This window comes from Dermacentor silvarum, chromosome 2 (genome assembly GCF_013339745.2).
Source record: "Dermacentor silvarum isolate Dsil-2018 chromosome 2, BIME_Dsil_1.4, whole genome shotgun sequence".
NCBI lineage: Eukaryota > Metazoa > Arthropoda > Arachnida > Ixodida > Ixodidae > Dermacentor > Dermacentor silvarum.
In genome coordinates, this window is record NC_051155.1 from 50,265,239 (window position 1) to 50,284,880 (window position 19,642).

Below are 19,642 nucleotides of genomic sequence, written 5' to 3' on the forward strand. Positions count from 1 at the left end.
TCACCGTAGAGGGCTTCTGAAATAAATTTAGGACCACAAAGCCAGCCGATGGCGAGACTGCCACGCAATTGGCAGCGCGGCTCAGCCACTATTTTGATAGGTGGACGGAACTTTCGGGAACGGCACAGTAGTACGGTGCGCTTAGAGAGCTTCTCATGTAGGAGCAATTCCTGATCAGCTGCCACCCGAGCATGAGACTATCTGAAAGAAAGGAAAGCTAAGTTGCTTCAAGATATACTGGAATTGGCAGACCATTTTTCGGAAGCACAGGGAGGCACCAATCTCTCCAAGATCAAAAAAAGAGGGGCCAGAGAACGCAAAGAAACCGACATCCGATGAAAGGAGAAATCCTGAGTAGCTTGTTCCAAGGTGTTACCTTTGCAACGGACTGGGCCACTATGGTAGCAATTGTCCGAGCAATTTCACGCGCACCAATGATTCCAAATATTTTCAATGTGGGCGAACTGGTCACAAAGCCGAGACATGTCGCAACGGAGGGAAAGAAGCTCCCCAGGCATCAGGTGTGTATGGCTCGTCCAAAACACCAAGTAGAAGACATAAATACCGGCATTGTAGAACTCCGAAGCAGAAAAAGAATTCCCGTCGCTAATGCTGTGATGACACTACGCCCAGAATTTCTCGTTAAAGGAATGCCTGAACTTGCCAGGAAAATGGCAGGAAGACAAACCACGGTGTTAAGAGATACCGGCAGCAGCACAGTAATCGTGCGAAGGGACCTGGTCAGCGCCGATGAGCTCACGGGCGAAACCAGTTTAGTTCACCTGGTCGATGGTAGGGCTCAGAAGCTTCCTGAAGCCAAGATTGAGGTCGAGACCCCCTACTACAGCAGGAGTGTCACTGATTTTTGTATGCAAAGCCCACTTACGACCCAATTCTAGGAAACATCGAGGGAGTTCGAGCCCCAGACGATCCTATTGCCTTAGCCGGATTTTCAAAAAAACGCTGACGATAATGTGTAGTGCAAAGTGTTTTGATGAGTGAAACGAGTGTTTATTCATGCATTATGAACAGAGTAGTAGTAAACAACTTTATTGAGGTCCTGAGAAGCTAAGCAGGGGGGCCTGCTAGCCGTTGGCTACTCCCATGTCGGAACAGAGAGGCCGTGCCTCTCCGCTCGTTCACGGGCTGTCTGGACAGCCAGCGTCTTGTCTGGAATCTGTGATGGCCTACGTCATGTCTTCTTCATTGTGAAAATCCTGTAACACAGGGCACTGCCACAGCATGTGATTTAATGAGCAAAATTCAGTGCCACAATCTGGGCAGAATAGATCAATGTCGGGGTGAAGCTTGTTCAGAAAGCCCCTATAGAGGGGTAGGACCCCGTCTGGAGCATGCGGAGCGTGCCCGATTGTGATTTGTTTGTGCTATGTAAACTACCCTGCCGCTGTTCGGTATGCTTGTTGTACATGCTGCATTTCATATTTTTGCCTTGTTACGCGAGAGATGTGTTTTTGTGTAGTACAGGTGTGCTTCTGTGACTAGTGTTTGTACATGATATATGGCGACTGAAGTGACGTGTGATTTGTGGTGGACTGATTTATGGGCCTAGGACTCGTGCGTAGCAGACTTTGGAGTGCGCTACTTTTGTGTTTTCTTGAAATATTATTGCATAATATTCCTATAGAGTGTGGGGCAGTGTCACAAAAATGCGCACAATCAACGCGCGCGCAGCGCCAGCAAGGAAGCAAGTCAGCCCTTGCTGCAAGGAAGCAAGCTTCGACAGAGGGAGAGAGAGCGCATACGCCACAAACAGCACGAGCGATCAACGGAGACTAGGAGCATCGACAAGATACGCGAAGGCTACAGGCTACGAACACCCTCTCAGAAGACTACGAACACCCTCTCAGACCCAGACAAACGGCGAGCAGAGAGAGTGACAGGGTACACCAGCCCAAGCGTGCACTAACGGATGAGTCACCACCCTCCTCTAAGACACTTCGGCGGCCGCGGCCGAAAACTCGAGACATGACCAGAAGGTTCCCAGGCTTTGTTCATGCTATGGTAGCACGAATCCGTCATAAAGTTCGAGAAACGCCGGTGGAGGCCATAATAGCGTCGTCCGGGAATCAGTAGGGTGATCTGACCGATCCGGTGAAGAGATGTGACGTTAGACTGACCGTCTGCAGAAGAAGGGGATTCCCAGACAAGCCAGTCGACGAGTTCCTCGAACGTCTGCATTTCCGGAAGAAGTTCCTCTTTGAGATTTGCTTCAAGCTACGCCAAGGTCGTCCGGCTGAAGACGAGCACGGGTGAATACGACTGGACACTTTGTGTTCCTATTCATTCTCTACTGCACGTGTTGAACTCTCAGTGCGTGTCGTTAATTCTTTTCGAGAGTTTGGTCAATACCCGTCTGAAATGCATTGTGATGTGCCTAGCCGAAGGGTACATGTGTGTATGTAACTGCCTTATTTTAAAAATATATTTTGTTGTTTTATGACAACTCTGGGCTCTGACTCGGTCTTTGGACCACAACCGGCGTCCGCTGGCGCACTAGAAGGCCTCTTATGAATTGTCCGTGCTTTCGTGCGGTTATTTTCGGAAGCTGAACAGTCGGATTTGGAATTTTGGCCCGCCGTTTGCGCCTCGTTGACGGGGTGTGTGACAGTCACATCTAAATGAGCTGTTCTTAAGCAGTGCATGACAAAAGTGGGTGGTACACAAGTCACTGCTGATTTTGACGACGCGTATCTCAATATAGTGAAGCTGGTTACTATAACTCGGGATTGATGATTAGAACATATCGCTGGAGCACTGCCATCGTTGCTGAATTGCAGCATGCAGTATGCGCTAAAGATATCAAGTTATGTTTTTGAATTACGTTAAGGAAGTTATTCCGTATATTTCATAATGTCATGCGTCTCTAATTGCCGTAAATTCTGCTGAGCCATTATTACTATATTGATTCTTATATCCTGTATTATTTGAGGACGTGATGGTTGCTGTCGAAACATTATGTCTTGTCTATAGAGCCTTGTGTTTCATTATTTTTGAACAACAAGCGGAATCGATGTATAAAGTGTTGGTCACATTTTTTTCAGTGATTCAGCTTTTGGGCGAGGCAGATGTTGATTCTACCGCAGCGATGCGGCTTAGATTGCTAGTTTCTTTACTTACTGAGTGTTATAAGGCACATGTTCTATAATTGTTATTACATCTGGCCCCAATCACCGCGGTAGCTCAGTTTCCATGACGGGGCGCTATGGAACACCAGGTCGCTGGTTTGATCCCAGTCACGGCGGCAGTGTTCACCTGATGGTGGAATTTAAGAACGCGGCAAGAAGTGTGCAAGTACTTTTTTGTTGTATGGTAGCGTAGAATGTTTTAACGATGGCCAGGCGTGTCTGAAATCGCATATCTGCCAATAACACCCATCAGACTGACAAATATGAAGAATGACTTCCTTTTGCGTATCACATAAAAATATTATTTTTTATTCTTTTCCTCAAACAGGCGTCTGTCAGTATGATACATACCGAACAATGGCTGCAAGTCGAACTTCTGAGACACATTTATAGAGCACTGCATGGGCTGGGGCCTACCCGAAAGCCCGGGCCCGGCCTGCCCCGCTGGCCGGGCCGGGCCGGGTAGAGCAGTTTTTTTACGGGCTCGGGGCGGGCTCGGGCATGGCATGTGCTTTTTGACCCAGGCCCGAGCCGGGCTCGGGTATTTTGACGCGGCCCCGGGCCGGGCTCAGGCTTTCTGGTGGTGTGCATGTAACGTGCAGCGAGTTATCATCGCGCGTCTCGACTCTTAAAAACCTGTCGCCCCGGCGCAGCTGGAAGATAGCAGTGCTACTCCTGTGTAATACCCTTTTCTTCTGCCGTCGTATTTTGCGCTGGTTGAACTAAATGTAGAAGTCCAGAAAGACCAAAGTCGCCTCAAATCAAAAGATGTGATTGTATTCCTTACCTAAATCAATTTAATTATTGTTTTCAGCGCGATGTAAGCGCGTTCGCGACTTGCTGATTCTTCAAAGGCGAATTGGTAAAACGATGACGGGTAAGATAATTCGTCACGCGGCTGAAATATGGCACTGCGTCCATCCATGATTGCAGGCATGTTCTCAACCGGCCGCCTAGCAGCAGCGCGTTACGATGCACCATGGAGGAACGAGAAGCTTTCTTTCTCCACTTCCTCCATCCTGCGCTGCGCTCACGACCGGTAGTGGCTGCGCTTCAGATAGAGTGTACTAGGATACAGTTAAGTGGGACGAGTGGTTGGGGCGGCGCATTCTTTGCAGTGAGGCGCCCGACGTAGAAAAATACTTAGGTGGCACTGCGATAGAAGTGGATTGGGCCGCATCAAGGTCGCGCCGTTGGAAATTGCTGGCGCTACTGCTCGGCAGGGTCATTCGTACTACTTCGCGCACTGGTATTTGCGTTCAGATCACTCAAATGGAGTTCATAATTGCATCTGACATGTATTTATGCCGTAAGAATAAATTCCTATCATTCCCTTCTTTCATTTTTTTTAAATGCCTCTCGGTTATCTTTGTCGGTCTCGGGCCGGGCTCGGGCCTAAGGTAAAGGGGTGGCGGGCCGGGCCGGGCGGGTAACGTAGATTATTTTCGGGCCCGGGCCGGGCCCGGGTATCACTAAAAAAAGTTGTCGCAGTTTCACCTGAAAGGCGAAGCATCAATTGCGATAGCAAATTTGTAGAGAGCTATACGGAGTAATGATATTAGCTTTATCAGCTGTATAAACTTGGACATGCAGCAGCACCGGCAACACGCAGAACTGTTGTCGACGCCGTCGGCGTTTTGCCCGCGTTCTTTTAAAATGCGTGCGGCGTTGGTGACTGTTGCCGGAGCCTCTGATATAAATAGGCACTTGGTGCCGCAGCTAAACGTCGCCTCACCCCCCCCCCCTCCCCCACGGCCTCTCGCGCGTTAGAAGAAGGCGCGTTTGCTCTGCATATATGGTGATTGTAAAGGAGGAAAGAGACGCCTACTTGTGCAGCCCTTAAGCGAGCACGGCGCAGAACGCGCGTTTGTTCTCCGCCGTGCGTTCACTCCCCGTGAAAGCGCGCGCCCCTCTCGCCCTTTCACTCGCACATACAGCGTTCGGCGCGCGGCGACGATTTCATCTTCATTGACGTCATACGGAACCTCACGGCGACGGCGACGCCGACGGCAGAAATCTGCTTTTGAGTGTCCATATAATTGCTATCGCAATAAAACTTTTGGTCGGGCTCGGGCGGGCAGCCCAACGTAAGAAAATCGGCCCGTGCAGTGCTCTATACACTTACTTCCATGCACACCGAAACATATTCCATTAGCGACGACGGTATCCATGGTGAGCGGAAGGCCAACCTTCGTATGCAGCTGGGGTACCATAGACACCCGACGCGTAACCCGCTGCGTAGCCGACAGCACCGTAGCCGTAGGGAGCATTGCCTTCGTAAGCGTAGCCGCCAAGTGCTGGACCACTGGCCACATAACCCTGACCTCCGTACGGGGTGTAAGCGTAGGCTCCAGCAACGCCTGCGTTGGGGTTGTCACCGTATCTGCCGTACCCACTGTAGCCACCCGCATTGTAAGGTGCTACCGCCCTAGCAGCAAAGGATGCGGAGTGCACCAATCTGCGCAGCACCTGAGGGGACCGGAGGAACGACTGGTGCAGCGTTGAAGACCGCGTCGGCGCTGGTACCAGGTGCGGTGCCCGGCTCGTTGGTGTCCACGGTGGCCCGGAAGCCGTTCCCGTCGGCCACGTAGTTAACGCGGCGGTAGAGACCGTTCGCGTCTCGATAACCGTAGGAGCCGGTCTTGGCGTTATTGGAATCGCCTTGCTCGCTGCGGAACTGCTGGTTGCCGTACTCATCCACATTGTCGTAGCCGAAGCTGTACGGCTGAGGTGGCTGCATGAAATAGCGAGAACAATATAGTTTCGTTTTTGCACAACGGTGTATAGTGTAAATAAATAACTCTAGAAAGGTTGTGGGTGAAAAAAAAAACCTTGGCAGTGTCATCAAAGCCATCAATTAACATCCAATATACATTTTGCGGTTTTGTATGAGTGTCACTGTGCAAAACAAAGTCATATTACTATGTTAAGGCTAAAAATAGAAACTAGAGTAGAACAGAGAGGAATGATATCACCAAGTTAAGTTGCTCTTTACTCAGCACAAAAACCAATTTACACAATTTGCGGCTTTGTTGACGCTGGCATCAGAAAACGAAAGAAATGTGCCACCAAGACTTATTCACTTATAGAAGACTTATAACACAACACAACACTTATATAAATGAGATATTGTTGTTGCTATGATGCTGATACACTGGTTGTTTTCGGTAACGCTACGGGTACGCACACTGCCAGTGGTGATCTAGCGATGGACAGGAGGTATTGTGATTGTTCCCGTGTGCAGCTAAAATGGGCCGCCACCATTTGCACCAGCCTCCAAAACAAAGGTTTTGGAATATATTGTCGGCCGAAAAATAAACGTGTAAAATCGACGTAACATCTAAGGTCGTTACTATAGCGTAGATTTATGCTGACCAAACGTGAGTAGATAGGTCTTACTAGTTTCTACATTTCCTTCACAGGTAGTGGTGCGTGACGTCATACGTGTCACATGTCACTCGACGGTTCACGCGTACTGTATGGTTTGCCTAGCACATTAGACATCTTAGCCTTATTGTGCAGTATTTATATTCACACCAACCATATATAAGCGCACACTGAACACCAAGCCTCCTCAAACGACATGTTAGATCAGTCTAGCCTTAGTGTGTCAATAAGTTCCCTATCCAAAGGGTGACGAAAGAAAGTTGCGCATTTAGAAGCAACTCATAATGCTTTTCTGGTCGTCGAACACCTGAACATTACCTTCCATTTGTTTAAGAACTTTATGCGCTATGGCAGGTTTTCAAACTCGCAACGTTTAAGGGACCGTCGGATGATCCCCATTGCACACGCGCCCCTGTACTGCGCCCAGGTTAGTGCTCGTTTTAACGCGATGTGCCCGGTTCATGATGACAATCAACTTGGGGATCGCATGCCTCCTTATCAAATGGTTGTTTTGGCAAGTAAAACCCCGAAATTCAATTCCATTCAGCGCATGCGAGGAAGCCAGTGCCCGCTATGTGCCGCATTCACATGCATCTTTCACAGAAGCTGCGCAGCTTTGCTTTAAGGTGTTTATGAGCGTTCAAGCTCATGCTAAGTTTGAGCCGAAGCTTGATGTGTGACACGATGTTGCAGCACGAAATGGAATTTTCCTCCGCTCGTTGGACAGTGCGTGACGCACGGCACTCGTGTTTGCATGCAATCTTCCAACGCTTAGAGGCACATCGCTCAATGTTGAAGGGTGCGTTGATCAATAAAGAGTTCTATCTGCAGGTACTTGTGACATGCGCAATTTTGGCTCCTTATCTCAGTGGCTTGAAGTTCAATGAAGCGTGATGATATTAAAAGCACTCTTGACACTTACAAAGGCATAGGCGTCGTATCTTCGGTAGGGCGCCGGTGCAGCCGCATAACCTGCGAAGCCTAGATGCGCGTATCCAGCCTGGTTTGGCTGCTGGTGGTCTAGGGCGTAGGCTTCAACGACGACGCAGACGAGCAGGACTTGCAGCTGGGATTATGAGAAAACGCAGTGGATTTTCTGTGGGCCATTTCGTATGCATCAGCTTATAACTCACACAGACTGCTCACGTTAGTATTATGGTCGTTACAGAAAGCTCCGGAAGGCGAATGGCTATCGCCCCTAGCGAGGGATTGCTGTTGTCAGTTGGAAATTTCAAATGCACCCAGAGAGGCATGGGTTACAGCATTTTGCGCCTTGCAATGGATATCTACAAATGTACACCGGTAAACAAAAGTACATCAAGGATGCTTTTTGCGAAAACGTAGACTATTTCTGCAAGGGCAGCATAAAAAGCAAGTGCAGTGCAGTGTTCTCGTAACCAGCTGCAGTTCTCATTTCCAGGCAGCATGAATAAACGTCGAAGTAGTTCGAAGCTGTTCTTGCCGAACAAGGATCCGCATATTTTGTTTAGGTGCGTACATCTACGGACAACTCTCAACGCTGCTTTGTGATTGTTCGTGTCTAATGTACAGAGAGGTCCAATGTGAAAGGGAACACTTGAGAGCAGAGCATGTCCTAATTTTCCTCACTCGCAAAAGAAAAATATGGCTGGCTCTCCCGTAATCGAGAGTAGATGTAATCATTAAATGGCTATCATATATATGGCGTCTTTTGCTGCCAGTGGTGCCGCCACTTTCAACCGCATTTCTTGTCGCAACAGTCCAACGCGCTCAGCGTCTGTCGCTACTTTTTCTTCTTGTTGCATCGAAGTAGTCGGCTGCAAGTGTGCGGCCTTAGGTCCCCTTTATTTGCGTTTTGAACGTCGCTATTGGAAATGACAAATAAAACTTCAGCCTACTAGAAGTTACAGTGCATGAGGGATATTGTGAAGAAACATTACGAAGAACTCGGAAGCAATATTTTTTGCAACTTGTTTGGAGAGTAACTAGCGCATTTAATTCGGTCCTCTACAAAAGGATGGGGGCCAGAGAGCGCATTTCACTAAGTTTTGACTGGTTGCCCGGATGATCTCGTTTTTACTCGCAACTTGCCGGTATGTTGCTGTTTTGAGGGCCCGGACAACGGCTCTGGATTTTGGTTTAAGGTCACTCGAAAGTCACCGACAAAGGAAGTGAAAAGCATTTCATACGTAATATCGCCTAGGTTAGTAGCAGAATAATTGTGGTTGGTAGCTCCGACGACTACTGCAGTGCACTGACAATGTCAGTGCAGTGCACTGACAATGCTTCCGCCGCCACCTGTAGCTAGGGCGCCAGCAAAGTGAGAGACGCACATTAAAAGTCGTCTTTAACAGCGGACCACATTGTGCCTAAGTAGGGATGCAATGGGACTACTTCTCAATCGGATTGATTGGCTATGCATTTTAGATAAACGCGCTGTCTTGCAGAACAACTTTAAAATGGGGCATAAGACACGCCTCATGGAGCGAGAAAGTGCGGTGTGTTCCGTCCTGTATTTAGGTTCTCTATCAAAGATGCGTGTTTATAAATGACAAGGCTATGATATACTCAGTAGTCGCCGAAGAATGATGGAGGCGAATACATTAAATTTCCTGAACAGCCCAAGTTTGTTCTCAAGTACATTTGCACAAAATCTGGCGACTTTTAGGCCAAACCTTGATATGAACAATGGAACGGGTACATATGGCAACTGATTCATGCGTTTCTCCGAAAAGGCTATCATAACTAGCCTCACCTTTAGAAACATTTCGGCTGTTTCAGCGAAGCTCCCTCAAGTAGTCGATGCAGCTACTATCCACAAAGTGACGCAGGAGGGGAATAGAATGTCTTCTGTGTGTCTCTGGCGGCGCGGAGTGGGCTTTTATACTGGACACAGCGACACCTGTCTACCTTTTGTGACACGCCGTTGCAGAGCTCTTTGCTGTTGTGCAGTGTTCGCTTTGCCTTTCCATCTTGCAAAACTGCAATGTCGTGCGTCACAGTGGCTCAAGTGCGATTTCCCTCGGAGGTTCTGCTCTGACACACCACAGCGTCTAGGCCAAACGTGCATCGGTATATGCGTGAACGGCGTAAAAAATACACGTGTTGATGGTTCGAACGTTTTTATTGTCTGTAATTCTTCGAAGTAGAATACATTGTAAAAAATCATTCGAGAATAGCAAATCAACGTGTTAAAGCACATCATTTGCTAGTAGTGGCTGCAACGGTAGAAAATAGGTCTGCAATTTGGGGACCATTAAGGTTGTACTCTTAATTACTGAGATCATCATGCGACGCATTTAGGGCACATGATGGTTACATCTAAACCTTCAGGAGTTTAAGAAATTTGCCAGAGAGCGATCGGTTCGCAATTCGAGCCAAATGATCTCCGATGCAAGAAGCGTGGATGGGGTCTAAATCACATGCCGCCTACTAAATAATTCCTCTTGTCGTAGGAGATTAATTTTACGCGTCGATGCAATTAGAAGAAAAAAGAAAGTGGGGAAGGAAGAGGGCGGGGTACGCGATTGTGCAATATACATTGCTGTATGGCGTTGTGCCCTTGCTATAAACGTCTTCTCGAAAGCGTTGATGTTCTATGTCTTGCATGCCAGCTACACTGCTGAAGAGCATGATGTGCACTCGTACAGCATGTTTCAGTTCCGACAACATTAGGGATCAAGGTATCACCTAGGGAATAAATGTAACGCTGAATGCGAAAAACATTATCAACCGAAATGAGTGAGTGAAAATTTATCTAGATGTCTGGGGCCGAAATCACAATGCATTTTTTTTCTTTTTCTGAAGTGCTGTTTGCCAATGGTGGGTTGCTTTTCATAATGACATGTCCAGCATCAGGATTGGGTTGTACCTGCATTTATGAAGAGTTTTAGCGTGAAAACATTACTTTGTGAATAAGGGCGTTGCTATGTAACCTGCAGTACGAGTCACTGACAGGAACACGCCTATACCGTATTTGGAACGTTCGCTGCCTGCGTCACTATCTCTGGCCATTCGCCAACTGCTCTGTTTCTTGAGCTTGAGCAGTGCCCATACGAAGTGATCCTGGATATTTACTTCCTTTCCACACATGTGGCACTAGTGTCCTTCAGCTGAAACTCCGTTTTGCACCTGAGACTGCTGCTTTCTACCCCAACTCGAGTGCGTTTACTCAACTTCGCGCCGAATAGCGCAATTGCTCCCCCAGTACGCTACATACATGTTCGCTTGACGCTCTCGACTTCTGTCGTTGACGGTGATTACGTTTAATCCGCTAGTCTTGATGTTTTCTTGGCGTACAATGTGATCCTTGCTACCACAAGTGGTTGTCGCAGTTGTGAATAATTAAGCTTATCTGCATTTTAAGAATTTCCAGCGACAACAAAAACACTGGGAAAGGAAGCAAGTGGACAGAATGACGCTGTATAATGCTCCTAATGCAGAACAATCTCGCCCATCTTTCAGCTATAAAAGCTTATCTGCCTGTGCTCTAGTTCAGCTTATCCACCAATGCTACTCGTACCTTTTCCTCCCGAGACGACTGTCAAAATATCCTAATTAACATCTGCGGCCTCTTCACTTCCTACGACCCATCGAAAGAGAAACTTAGCTTCCACAGTGCATGAACCTAATGCATGTAAGGTTCCAAACTTTCCAAGGTAATTATTCCAATTAGCCCGGTGCCTCCGTACACCCCATTTCTATTTTAATGGCAGACGATCTTTTGCTGGAATGGATCACCGGTTGTCTCTTCCACACGGTGCACGATTTGCCTGACGATAGTTCTTCCATTTAGCCTCTACTAGAATGTCATATTAGATTTAGGTGCATGTTAAAGAACCCCAGGTGGTGTAAAATGTCATATACCCGCGTTCAATCTGCATGATGTTAACTGAAATGGAAATGAAAGAAACAAATGTTGTCACCTGCAATGGTGACAGCTACCCATTTTTACATAGTGGTGTCGCGTAGCAGTGACGATGAAGCAAACTCATAAAACTGTGAATGACGAAACTGATTCTTTGTTGGGCGAACCTGTGCCCACAAAAGCAAGTTACACTTGAAGCACAACGATAGTGGCGAGCACAGTCGGCGATCGTCGAAATCTGATCAGCGGTGAAACGCGTCGGCTTTTATACATGAGTCATCGAAGGTTCCAGAATAATCCCTGGTGCCCGCGTGTCTTCCAGAAGGTACTAGACAATTCACGTTGCTTCTTTATATTCCCTCTTTCCCGTCACCCAGGGTAGGGTAGCCAACCAGACGCATTTCTGGCTAACATCCCTGGCTTCTCTTTTCTCCTCCTCCTCTTCCTCCTGATACAGATTACATAAGTGTCGGTGACCACAGACGACGGATAGAAGCATCGATAACGTTCGAGAAGCTTCCGATACATGCAGGCGCGTCCGGCGCCGAGCGATAACGTTTGAAATTTGTTAGCCGGTGAAAAGCAGTCACCGGTGGAAGATGAACAAGTACAGCTCGGTCAATTCTTAGAGGGAACACGCGAGCGTGTGGCCAGTGGTCCGCAGAGCGCTAACTGCTGGCGAGATTTCGAAACACGGAGCACGCGCATAGATCCATTCGGGCGGTGCGTGCCCTGCGTCGTCTGCTACTTCTCCGCCCCAGCGCTATCAAGCGCTCGCCCATCCGGCTTTTTTTTTGGCACTCTGAAGCACTGATACCAACTCTGCCTGCCGCTTGCTGAATAGGCGGACTTGATATGGTTGGATGGGCGAACTTGGTATGCTCGCTGCATCGGGCTTCAATTGTTTTGTCTCTTATGAAAAATGGCCAGTTGCTGCGAGCAGTGGGAGAAACATACGACTAGCTTATGGGTTAGCATTGACACAAGGCAGCGGAAGGGACAGGCTTCGTTATCACTTTTGCATAATTCCTTAGTTACGGGTTGCTCCACAACCATTATTCGGGCAAATTTTCTCAGCTGTGAGCAGCGCTTGGTCCTATTACCCTTGCACACGTGGACTTTTTTTAGCGTTTAGGGAGCATGGACTTTTGCGAACACAATACCAGCTTTGCATCCTTTTAAAGTCGTGTGACTAGTTCTGTTCCCATATACCCTCTGTCGCAAAAATATACTCAATAAATTTTCTCCGCGTTTACATTCATGTGTCGTTCTATATAGGCCCACCTTACGTCATTGCACGCAGGTGTGGGTGCAACAGAATAATTTTAATAAAACTGCATGTCCAATCAATATCACAAATATCCTAACTATGGAGCTTCTGTGGACGTTGCTTCAACGAACAATTAAGAACCGAGTCGAGAGACTGCAGCGACAAACAAAACTTTCTTTTTTTTTTCTGCTTGCTGATTACCCGATGAGCAGCAGGCAGTGTGACGGCTAGATAAATCCCACCGCGGAAAAACGGATGCGTTCTCCGGCGCTTGTCGATCGCAGAGGCGGAGAAGTAGCAGACGAAGCGGGGCACGCGCCGTCCTTACGACTCTATGCGCATGCGCCGCGATTACAAATCTCGCCGCCAGCTAGCGCCGCGCGGGCCGCCGGCCACGCGCTCGCGTGTTCCCTCTAAGAATGGACCGAGCTGTACATGTGTCAACAGTAACGATAACATTAAAAACGTTGCAAGACAAGAAGAAACAATGTCACAAGTTCCGAAAATCTACAGCGGAGTTTGGTGAAATATTGTGCAAGAATCGTCGACACTGGTTGTCAATATAAGCGAATGACCGAGCGCATCAAGACAGCTATTTGCTTTAAGAAAATAATCTTTTGCGTGAAGGCGTATCTTGACTACTTTTGGCGCACGAAAGCCGCAAACGAAGAGAAGACAGGACAAGGCGCGTACTCACAAATGAAACCTTTATATTGAAAGGAAAGAAATAAAGAAAACAAAACGTTTTAAATTGAGCACCTGGCGATCCTAAGCAAATTCCACCACGCTGCACGTAAATGTCTGCCTGAACAAAAACGTCGATTTTAAGTAAAAACTTAGTAACTCAAGAAAGCTTGCAATGCACTATTCAGGATAAAAGAAAGTACGTTATTATCGGCCGTGATACATAATTTCACGCAAGCCATTATGTCACCCTGAGGTATAGAATAGTATGAATCTTCTATACCGACGCTAAGCGCGCTACATCCTATAGTATTATCTGTTTTATTGCGATAGCAATTATATGCACACTCCAAAGCAGATTTCTGCCGTCGGTGTCGCCGTCGCCGTCGCCGTGGGGTTCCGTATGACGTCAATGGAGATGAAATCGTCGCCACGCGCCGAACGCTGTATGTGCGAGTGAAAGGGCGCGAGGGACGCGCGCTTTCACGGGGAGTGAACGCACGGCGAAGAACAAACGCGCGTTCTGCGCCGTGCTCGCTTAAGGGCTGTAGAAGTAGGCGTCTCTTTCCTCCTTTACAATCACCATATATGTAGAGCAAACGCGCCTTCTTCCGACGAGCGAAAGGCCTTGTGGGGGGAGGGGGAGGGAAGGAAGGCGACGTTTAGCTGCGGCACCAAGTGCCTATTTATATGAGAGGCTCCGGCAACAGTCACCAACGCCGCACGCATTTTGTGCGTACGCGGGCAAAACGCCGACGGCGTCGACAACACTTCTGCGTGTTGCCGGTGCTGCTGCATGTCGAAATTTATACAGCTGATAAAGCTACTGTCATTTCTCCGTATAGCTCTATACAAATTTTCTATCGCAATTGATGCTTCGCCTTTCAGGTGAAACTGCGACAACTTTTTTTTTAAACTTAACCACCGCTTCGGAACTGCTGACGCGATTGGGATCAAGGGTAGTTAGACACTCCAAGTTTTTATTGTGATAGCAATTATATGGACACTTCAACCGGATTTCTGCCGTCGGTGTCGCCGTCGCCGTGAGGTTCCCTATAGATAAAATCTTCAACGTGCGCCGTATGCCCGAGCGGAAGCGCTCGGGGACGCGCGCTATCACGGAGAGCGAACGCACTCAATCTCCCACGCGCAAGCAAGGAAGCGGGAAGCCAGCGCCGGAGGGAGTGGGGGGGGGGGGGGGGGGCGTTTCTACTCTGCCAACAACCGCGCTCGTCGCTCGCCCCGCACCGTCTCTTATCTCCCCACGGCTCTGACCTTTATGCGCCGTGCATTCGCCGCTCAGTTTCCGTTGAAGCGATAGACCGCACGTACCTTCGCCGCTGCGGCGTACGCGCTTGCTGCCAGCGTTTTGACAGTCGTTTTCTGCAGTCATGAAGTGTGATCTATTCATGTTTGTTTGTGCGCGCTCACACCACGCTTGTTCATTTAGTTAGTCATAGTCGGGCCACATTTTCCAACGCACACTACACATGCAATGCTGCCCGGATCGGCAGTGCAGAGCTACAGGTGTGTCCCTTTGCACGTGATGCCCACGGGAAGCGCTTCTCATCAACACCACCGTTTCACACGCGCCTTCTCGTGGTCATCGAGTCTCTCTTCCTGTCGGTCTACTTACGCCGCAGCACACCTGCTTACTTAATCAGCTCATGTTTACTACAATTCATAGTGCTACCAAAGCCGCTCACCTTACTTCGTATGACATTGCTGTGTTGCTATCGCATTCATTGCTTCGCCCTTAGGGCGAAACTGTGACATTTTTTGGAGATACCTCGAGGCAACGTTTTGACAGGTTCTCCTTGCTTATACAATTGCCCTGAAGGGCGCATCTAGTTTATGTATCCTAATAGAAAAATCTGTCAACTTCAGAAAGCTTTGCGGACTTAACAGCGGAAGTCAGACTTTGAGAATTCAAGTCAGAGCCGAAAAAAAAAATCCATGGTGTGCCCCGATTTCGCACATTGCTCTTCAAAGTGATATATGACAGAAAAACACGTTTGAACGGTGTTTACAAAACCTTTATTTTATGTATTACTTTGAAATGACTGCTAAACTGCTTTGAGGTTGCTATGATACTAACTGATGTTTTCCGTATTTATTTGAGAAATGTTTTGGCCAAAGATAAATCGATGCATGACCCGTGTACGGTAGTTGGTTGACTCTGATCGTTGAAGTAAGTAAACGGGCCCAAACTCTTCCAGGAAGTGGGTCAACCACTGAGTTGTTTCACTTGTTGAGATGTCTACGTTAAAATCGGCGAGGGACTGGCGGCAACGTACGTTGATAAACTAGGAAGTCCGCGCATCTCATAATCAATCATATTGACACGTGTACTTTTTTATCTTTCACGGGCTCACCGATGAAAGATAAACCCTCTTTATCTCAACCGAGAAAGTGTAACAGTGGTGTTGAAGATTAATAAGCAGAATACAAAGATAATGTTCAATAGCCTGGCACAAGTCCAGCAATCTGGGACATCGACTACTGCGGTGAAGCCGACCCTGGGGCGATGCGGTCGGCGTAACTCTATGGGCAGCATTTTTTAAAAATTGATTGCTGAGCAATGGCTCGTTTTTCGCAATTTGCACTTTAGGCACTCAATCCCGACAACGTTCTCAAGCTATATGTCGAGTGTAGTTTAATTCCGCCGGCTGGATTTTTTTCCTGGGGCACTTTTGTAGACCCATTTAAAATGCATCGGGTGATTTTTAAAACGTCATTTGCAGCACAGTAAAACCTAATCCGCTAATTGCACTCTAGTGGCACATACTGTAGGTCTCTCTGTATATGTAAGTCCAGTTTGGTTTTATTCCGCTGGCTGGATTTTTTTCCTGGGGCGCTTTTGTTTGGCTACTATGCGGAAAAGCATCTTTACAGGGGCAAAAGATTCGTCCGCCGTTGAATTGATGGCAAAGAGCTTGTGGACCATGCTAAAAATGAGCACGAATGTGCAGCTGTGATGCATATTTGCGCCCTGGCGTATAAGGAAAGATGATGGTGTCAGATTCTGCAAGAAGGAGCGGGCCAAATGGCTCTATGGATTGCCATCGAAGCACTAAGAACGGCTGCGCGTGGCCCTTTTTCTCAAGTTTCGGTGCATGGTAAAGTGTTTCATTTGGTATTTAAAAAGATAAAGTATTTAGAAAGATTTACCATTACGCAAATTTTTGACACAAAAGGGCATCGCCAAATAGAGCACTTGTTACTTGTGTTTACTTGACAGTTCAATGTGCCAACAATGCGAAGGCTTGAATATTATCAGTGTAAAAAAAATTGAAAGGGAAAACTTATGATCTATAGAACGCGTGACGGAACGAAATAAAGAGGAAAAGAGAGTCCCCGTGTTACAGAGAAAATCAGCAGCTTTGTGTCGTTTAATAAACGATGCCATTTTAGTTTTAAATGCATAAGCATTTCTATGCCTACCAAATGAGAAATTTGGCCGTCCGTCACGTAAGACGAATGCAATGGCTCATAACCACGCAAGGCAGAGGCTACAAGCGCTCAGCGAAGTGAAGCGAACAGCGCATACATTCATTGAGGTCACACATACAATACACCGAACAGCACATATTTCAATAAAGAACAAGTTGAAAACAAGCATCCGAACCAGGAATAAAACATTGCATGCCCCCCTCAGCAATTGTAATGGCAGGTTTGCAACAGCTTAGCTGGATATCCAGGTTGATAAGGACCGATAATAGTTGATAAGGGTCGGATCGATAAGGGTTAACAATAAGGGATGACAACGATCGATAAGGGTTAATAAGGGTTTATGCTGGTCGAATCAAATTTCATAACATTGATAATGACACCGGGCTGCGTGGCGATTAACAAGCGGCACAATGCTTGTGCATACTTAGGCAACTTCCAGAGGAGTTTCTGCGTGATTTCTTTTTTTCAGTTCGGAAGTATAACTAAAATCATGCGTGCCTGTTAAGTTTACGCAAATCTCGCACGTTATACGGGAAGGTAAGGTTGTGAAGGTTTGAGAAAGTGGAACCGCAACCGCTGAACTTCACCAGGTCAATTGTTGTAGGGCCTGTTGTGAGCCACACGATTGCTTAGCTGCGCAAATAGGTAATCGCTTGACAATGCTTCTCGGAGCCCAGCCTTGTCGGGAATATTTCCTCTCGTAAGATGACTCTTACAATGTCCTCGTAGCACAACAAAACACTCGTATGACAGTCGTGCGGACATGACTAACCTGATTCCGGGCTTTTAAATGCTGTCGCACCAAATCGCTTGGAAATACGAAGAAAACATACAATGCGTTTGTTTCTCCACAAAGTCAGTCATACTGTGGGGAAACAAGCTTCTAGTTTATGGCAGTGGTATTTCCCGTACACAACTTTTTTTAAATTGTGAAAGCAATTATATGTACACTCCAGGCGCATTTACGCCGACGTCATCCGCGTCGCCTTCGCTGTCGCCGCGATGTTCCGTGTGAAGTCCGAGTGCGATAACATCGCGGCCGGATGCCGTATGTTGCCGATGCGAGTGGAAGCGTGCCAGATTCATCTGAGAAGCCTGGAGGCTCAATCTCGAAGGTTATGAAAAACGCCGCTGTGTATTGTGGGTATTACACGGACAAACAGGTGCACGCAGGGTAACGTTTAACATCAACTCACCACTCTCGGATTGCAATAAATGCTGAAGAAATTAAACATTCACTGTTAAGATCACCGCGTACTATCGTCAGTCAAAGCAAACAGCAGAGAAAGCTTCACTTAATCTGCTTCCCACACTGACTCGGATCCACATAATTTTATTGCGATTGCAAATATATGGACACTCCAGGCACATTTCCGCCGTCGTCGTCGACGTGATGTTTCGTATAATGTCCAAGTGCGATAACATCGTGGCCACGCGCCGTATGCTGTGGGTAAAGTGAAAGCTTGAGAGGGTGAGCAGAGAATGGTTGCTCAGTCTCGCGTGCGCAAGGGAGGAAGGCGGGGGAAAAGCGCTCCGTCTTCCATCGCGCACAAGGCCGCAGGGAAAGTGGGGGACGTTTTACTCCCATGGCGGCTACGTATGACGCGGCTGAGCGCGGCCGCGCGGCCCCGATCTAGAAAGCGATCTGCGCTGTGTACAAAGTCTAAACAGGCCGATGGCTGGGACCCTATAACGTAAAGCTATTCCAATCTGTTTTCCTTCCAATCTCCTGATGTCCAATTTACGTAACCGCCAACGCAAGCATCGGGCGGTGACTCACAGCATTGTTTGAGAAGGCTATTGAAACGCTCTCCTATTTTATAGGAGGTCACTGTCGTTTGCTTTCAAAAGGAATAGCATTGCCTAACTTGACATATACTTCTTACCTGATTGGCTGACCAAGGGCGAGGAGCCCGCAGAACTGTAGGCAGTAAGGTGGGGCCGGGCTAGCGCAGTGAAAGTAAATAACCTGATGAGGAGGGTGTTGCCGGCGTCTGTGTTTGCCCTGCTTCTTCTTACTTAGCTTTCGGTGTCTGCTAGAAAATCACGCCGGCGTGCAACGCAAACGTAACAATGCAGCTAAAACGAATCTTCAGTGAAGAAAATTTGACATAGCGATGTCGTTTACGTGCCGAAAGGGCTGGACGACCATATAATGTCACGCAAAATCTTTAATATAGGCAAATTAATCCATTCGCCATGGCAGCTCCGACTAGCCAGTGCCAGAGCGATCGGCGGGTACCCACCTTCTATTCATGTCAGAACGGGCAGTGTCCGGCTATTAAAAAGAAAATGAAGTTTTGATCGGTGTAATAATGCATGTTTAATGCGTACACGCCACTTTGACGCAGTGATTTTTCGCGGTTTTTGGACGTCAGGTGACAGACAGGCGAAGTGGACGCAGCCCGAAAACTTTTGAGCCATTGCGGATGGCTGATGGTAAAAAGGCATAGAATCGAAAAATAATATTTTTCTGCTGTTCGGTCTCACATGGATAATTAGTGTGCACACGTCATATAAAAGTGAGTAGCTCTCGCGGTTTTTTAACAGCGGAGTTGTTTAAGCCGAGCGTAGTCCGTAACCTGCGAACCGAAATTGTGGGCCTATCCTGGCGGTAGTGCAGAAAGGGTACAAGCGCAATGACACATACCTCTGTAAACTGGCGAAGCTGGTTAAGTCTAGCTAAGCATGGTTGGGACTACTTAAGCTTAGTCTGTCATCGATAGACAATTGATAGTCAGCCAGCAGCTAATCAATAATCGATAAATGATCAATAAATTCCGGAACATGCTGGGGGTGACTTGGTAGTGCTTAGGCTAGCCGAAAAGCCAGGCCAAGCTAGGTGCCTATCAGCTC

At 47.6% G+C, this 19,642-nt stretch overlaps 1 protein-coding gene across 1 annotated transcript; it reads right to left on the bottom strand.

Annotated features, from left to right (window-relative positions):
* Positions 1-773: 773 nt before the first annotated feature.
* On the bottom strand, positions 774-9,279 carry LOC119440014 (cuticle protein 16.8). Its single transcript, XM_037704964.1, has 5 exons — positions 9,268-9,279; positions 7,456-7,599; positions 5,616-5,880; positions 5,336-5,506; positions 774-841 (listed from the first exon to the last, which is right to left on the bottom strand). The coding sequence occupies exons 1-5, from the start codon at positions 9,277-9,279 to the stop codon at positions 774-776; spliced, it is 660 nt and encodes a 219-aa protein (XP_037560892.1).
* Positions 9,280-19,642: the final 10,363 nt, after the last annotated feature.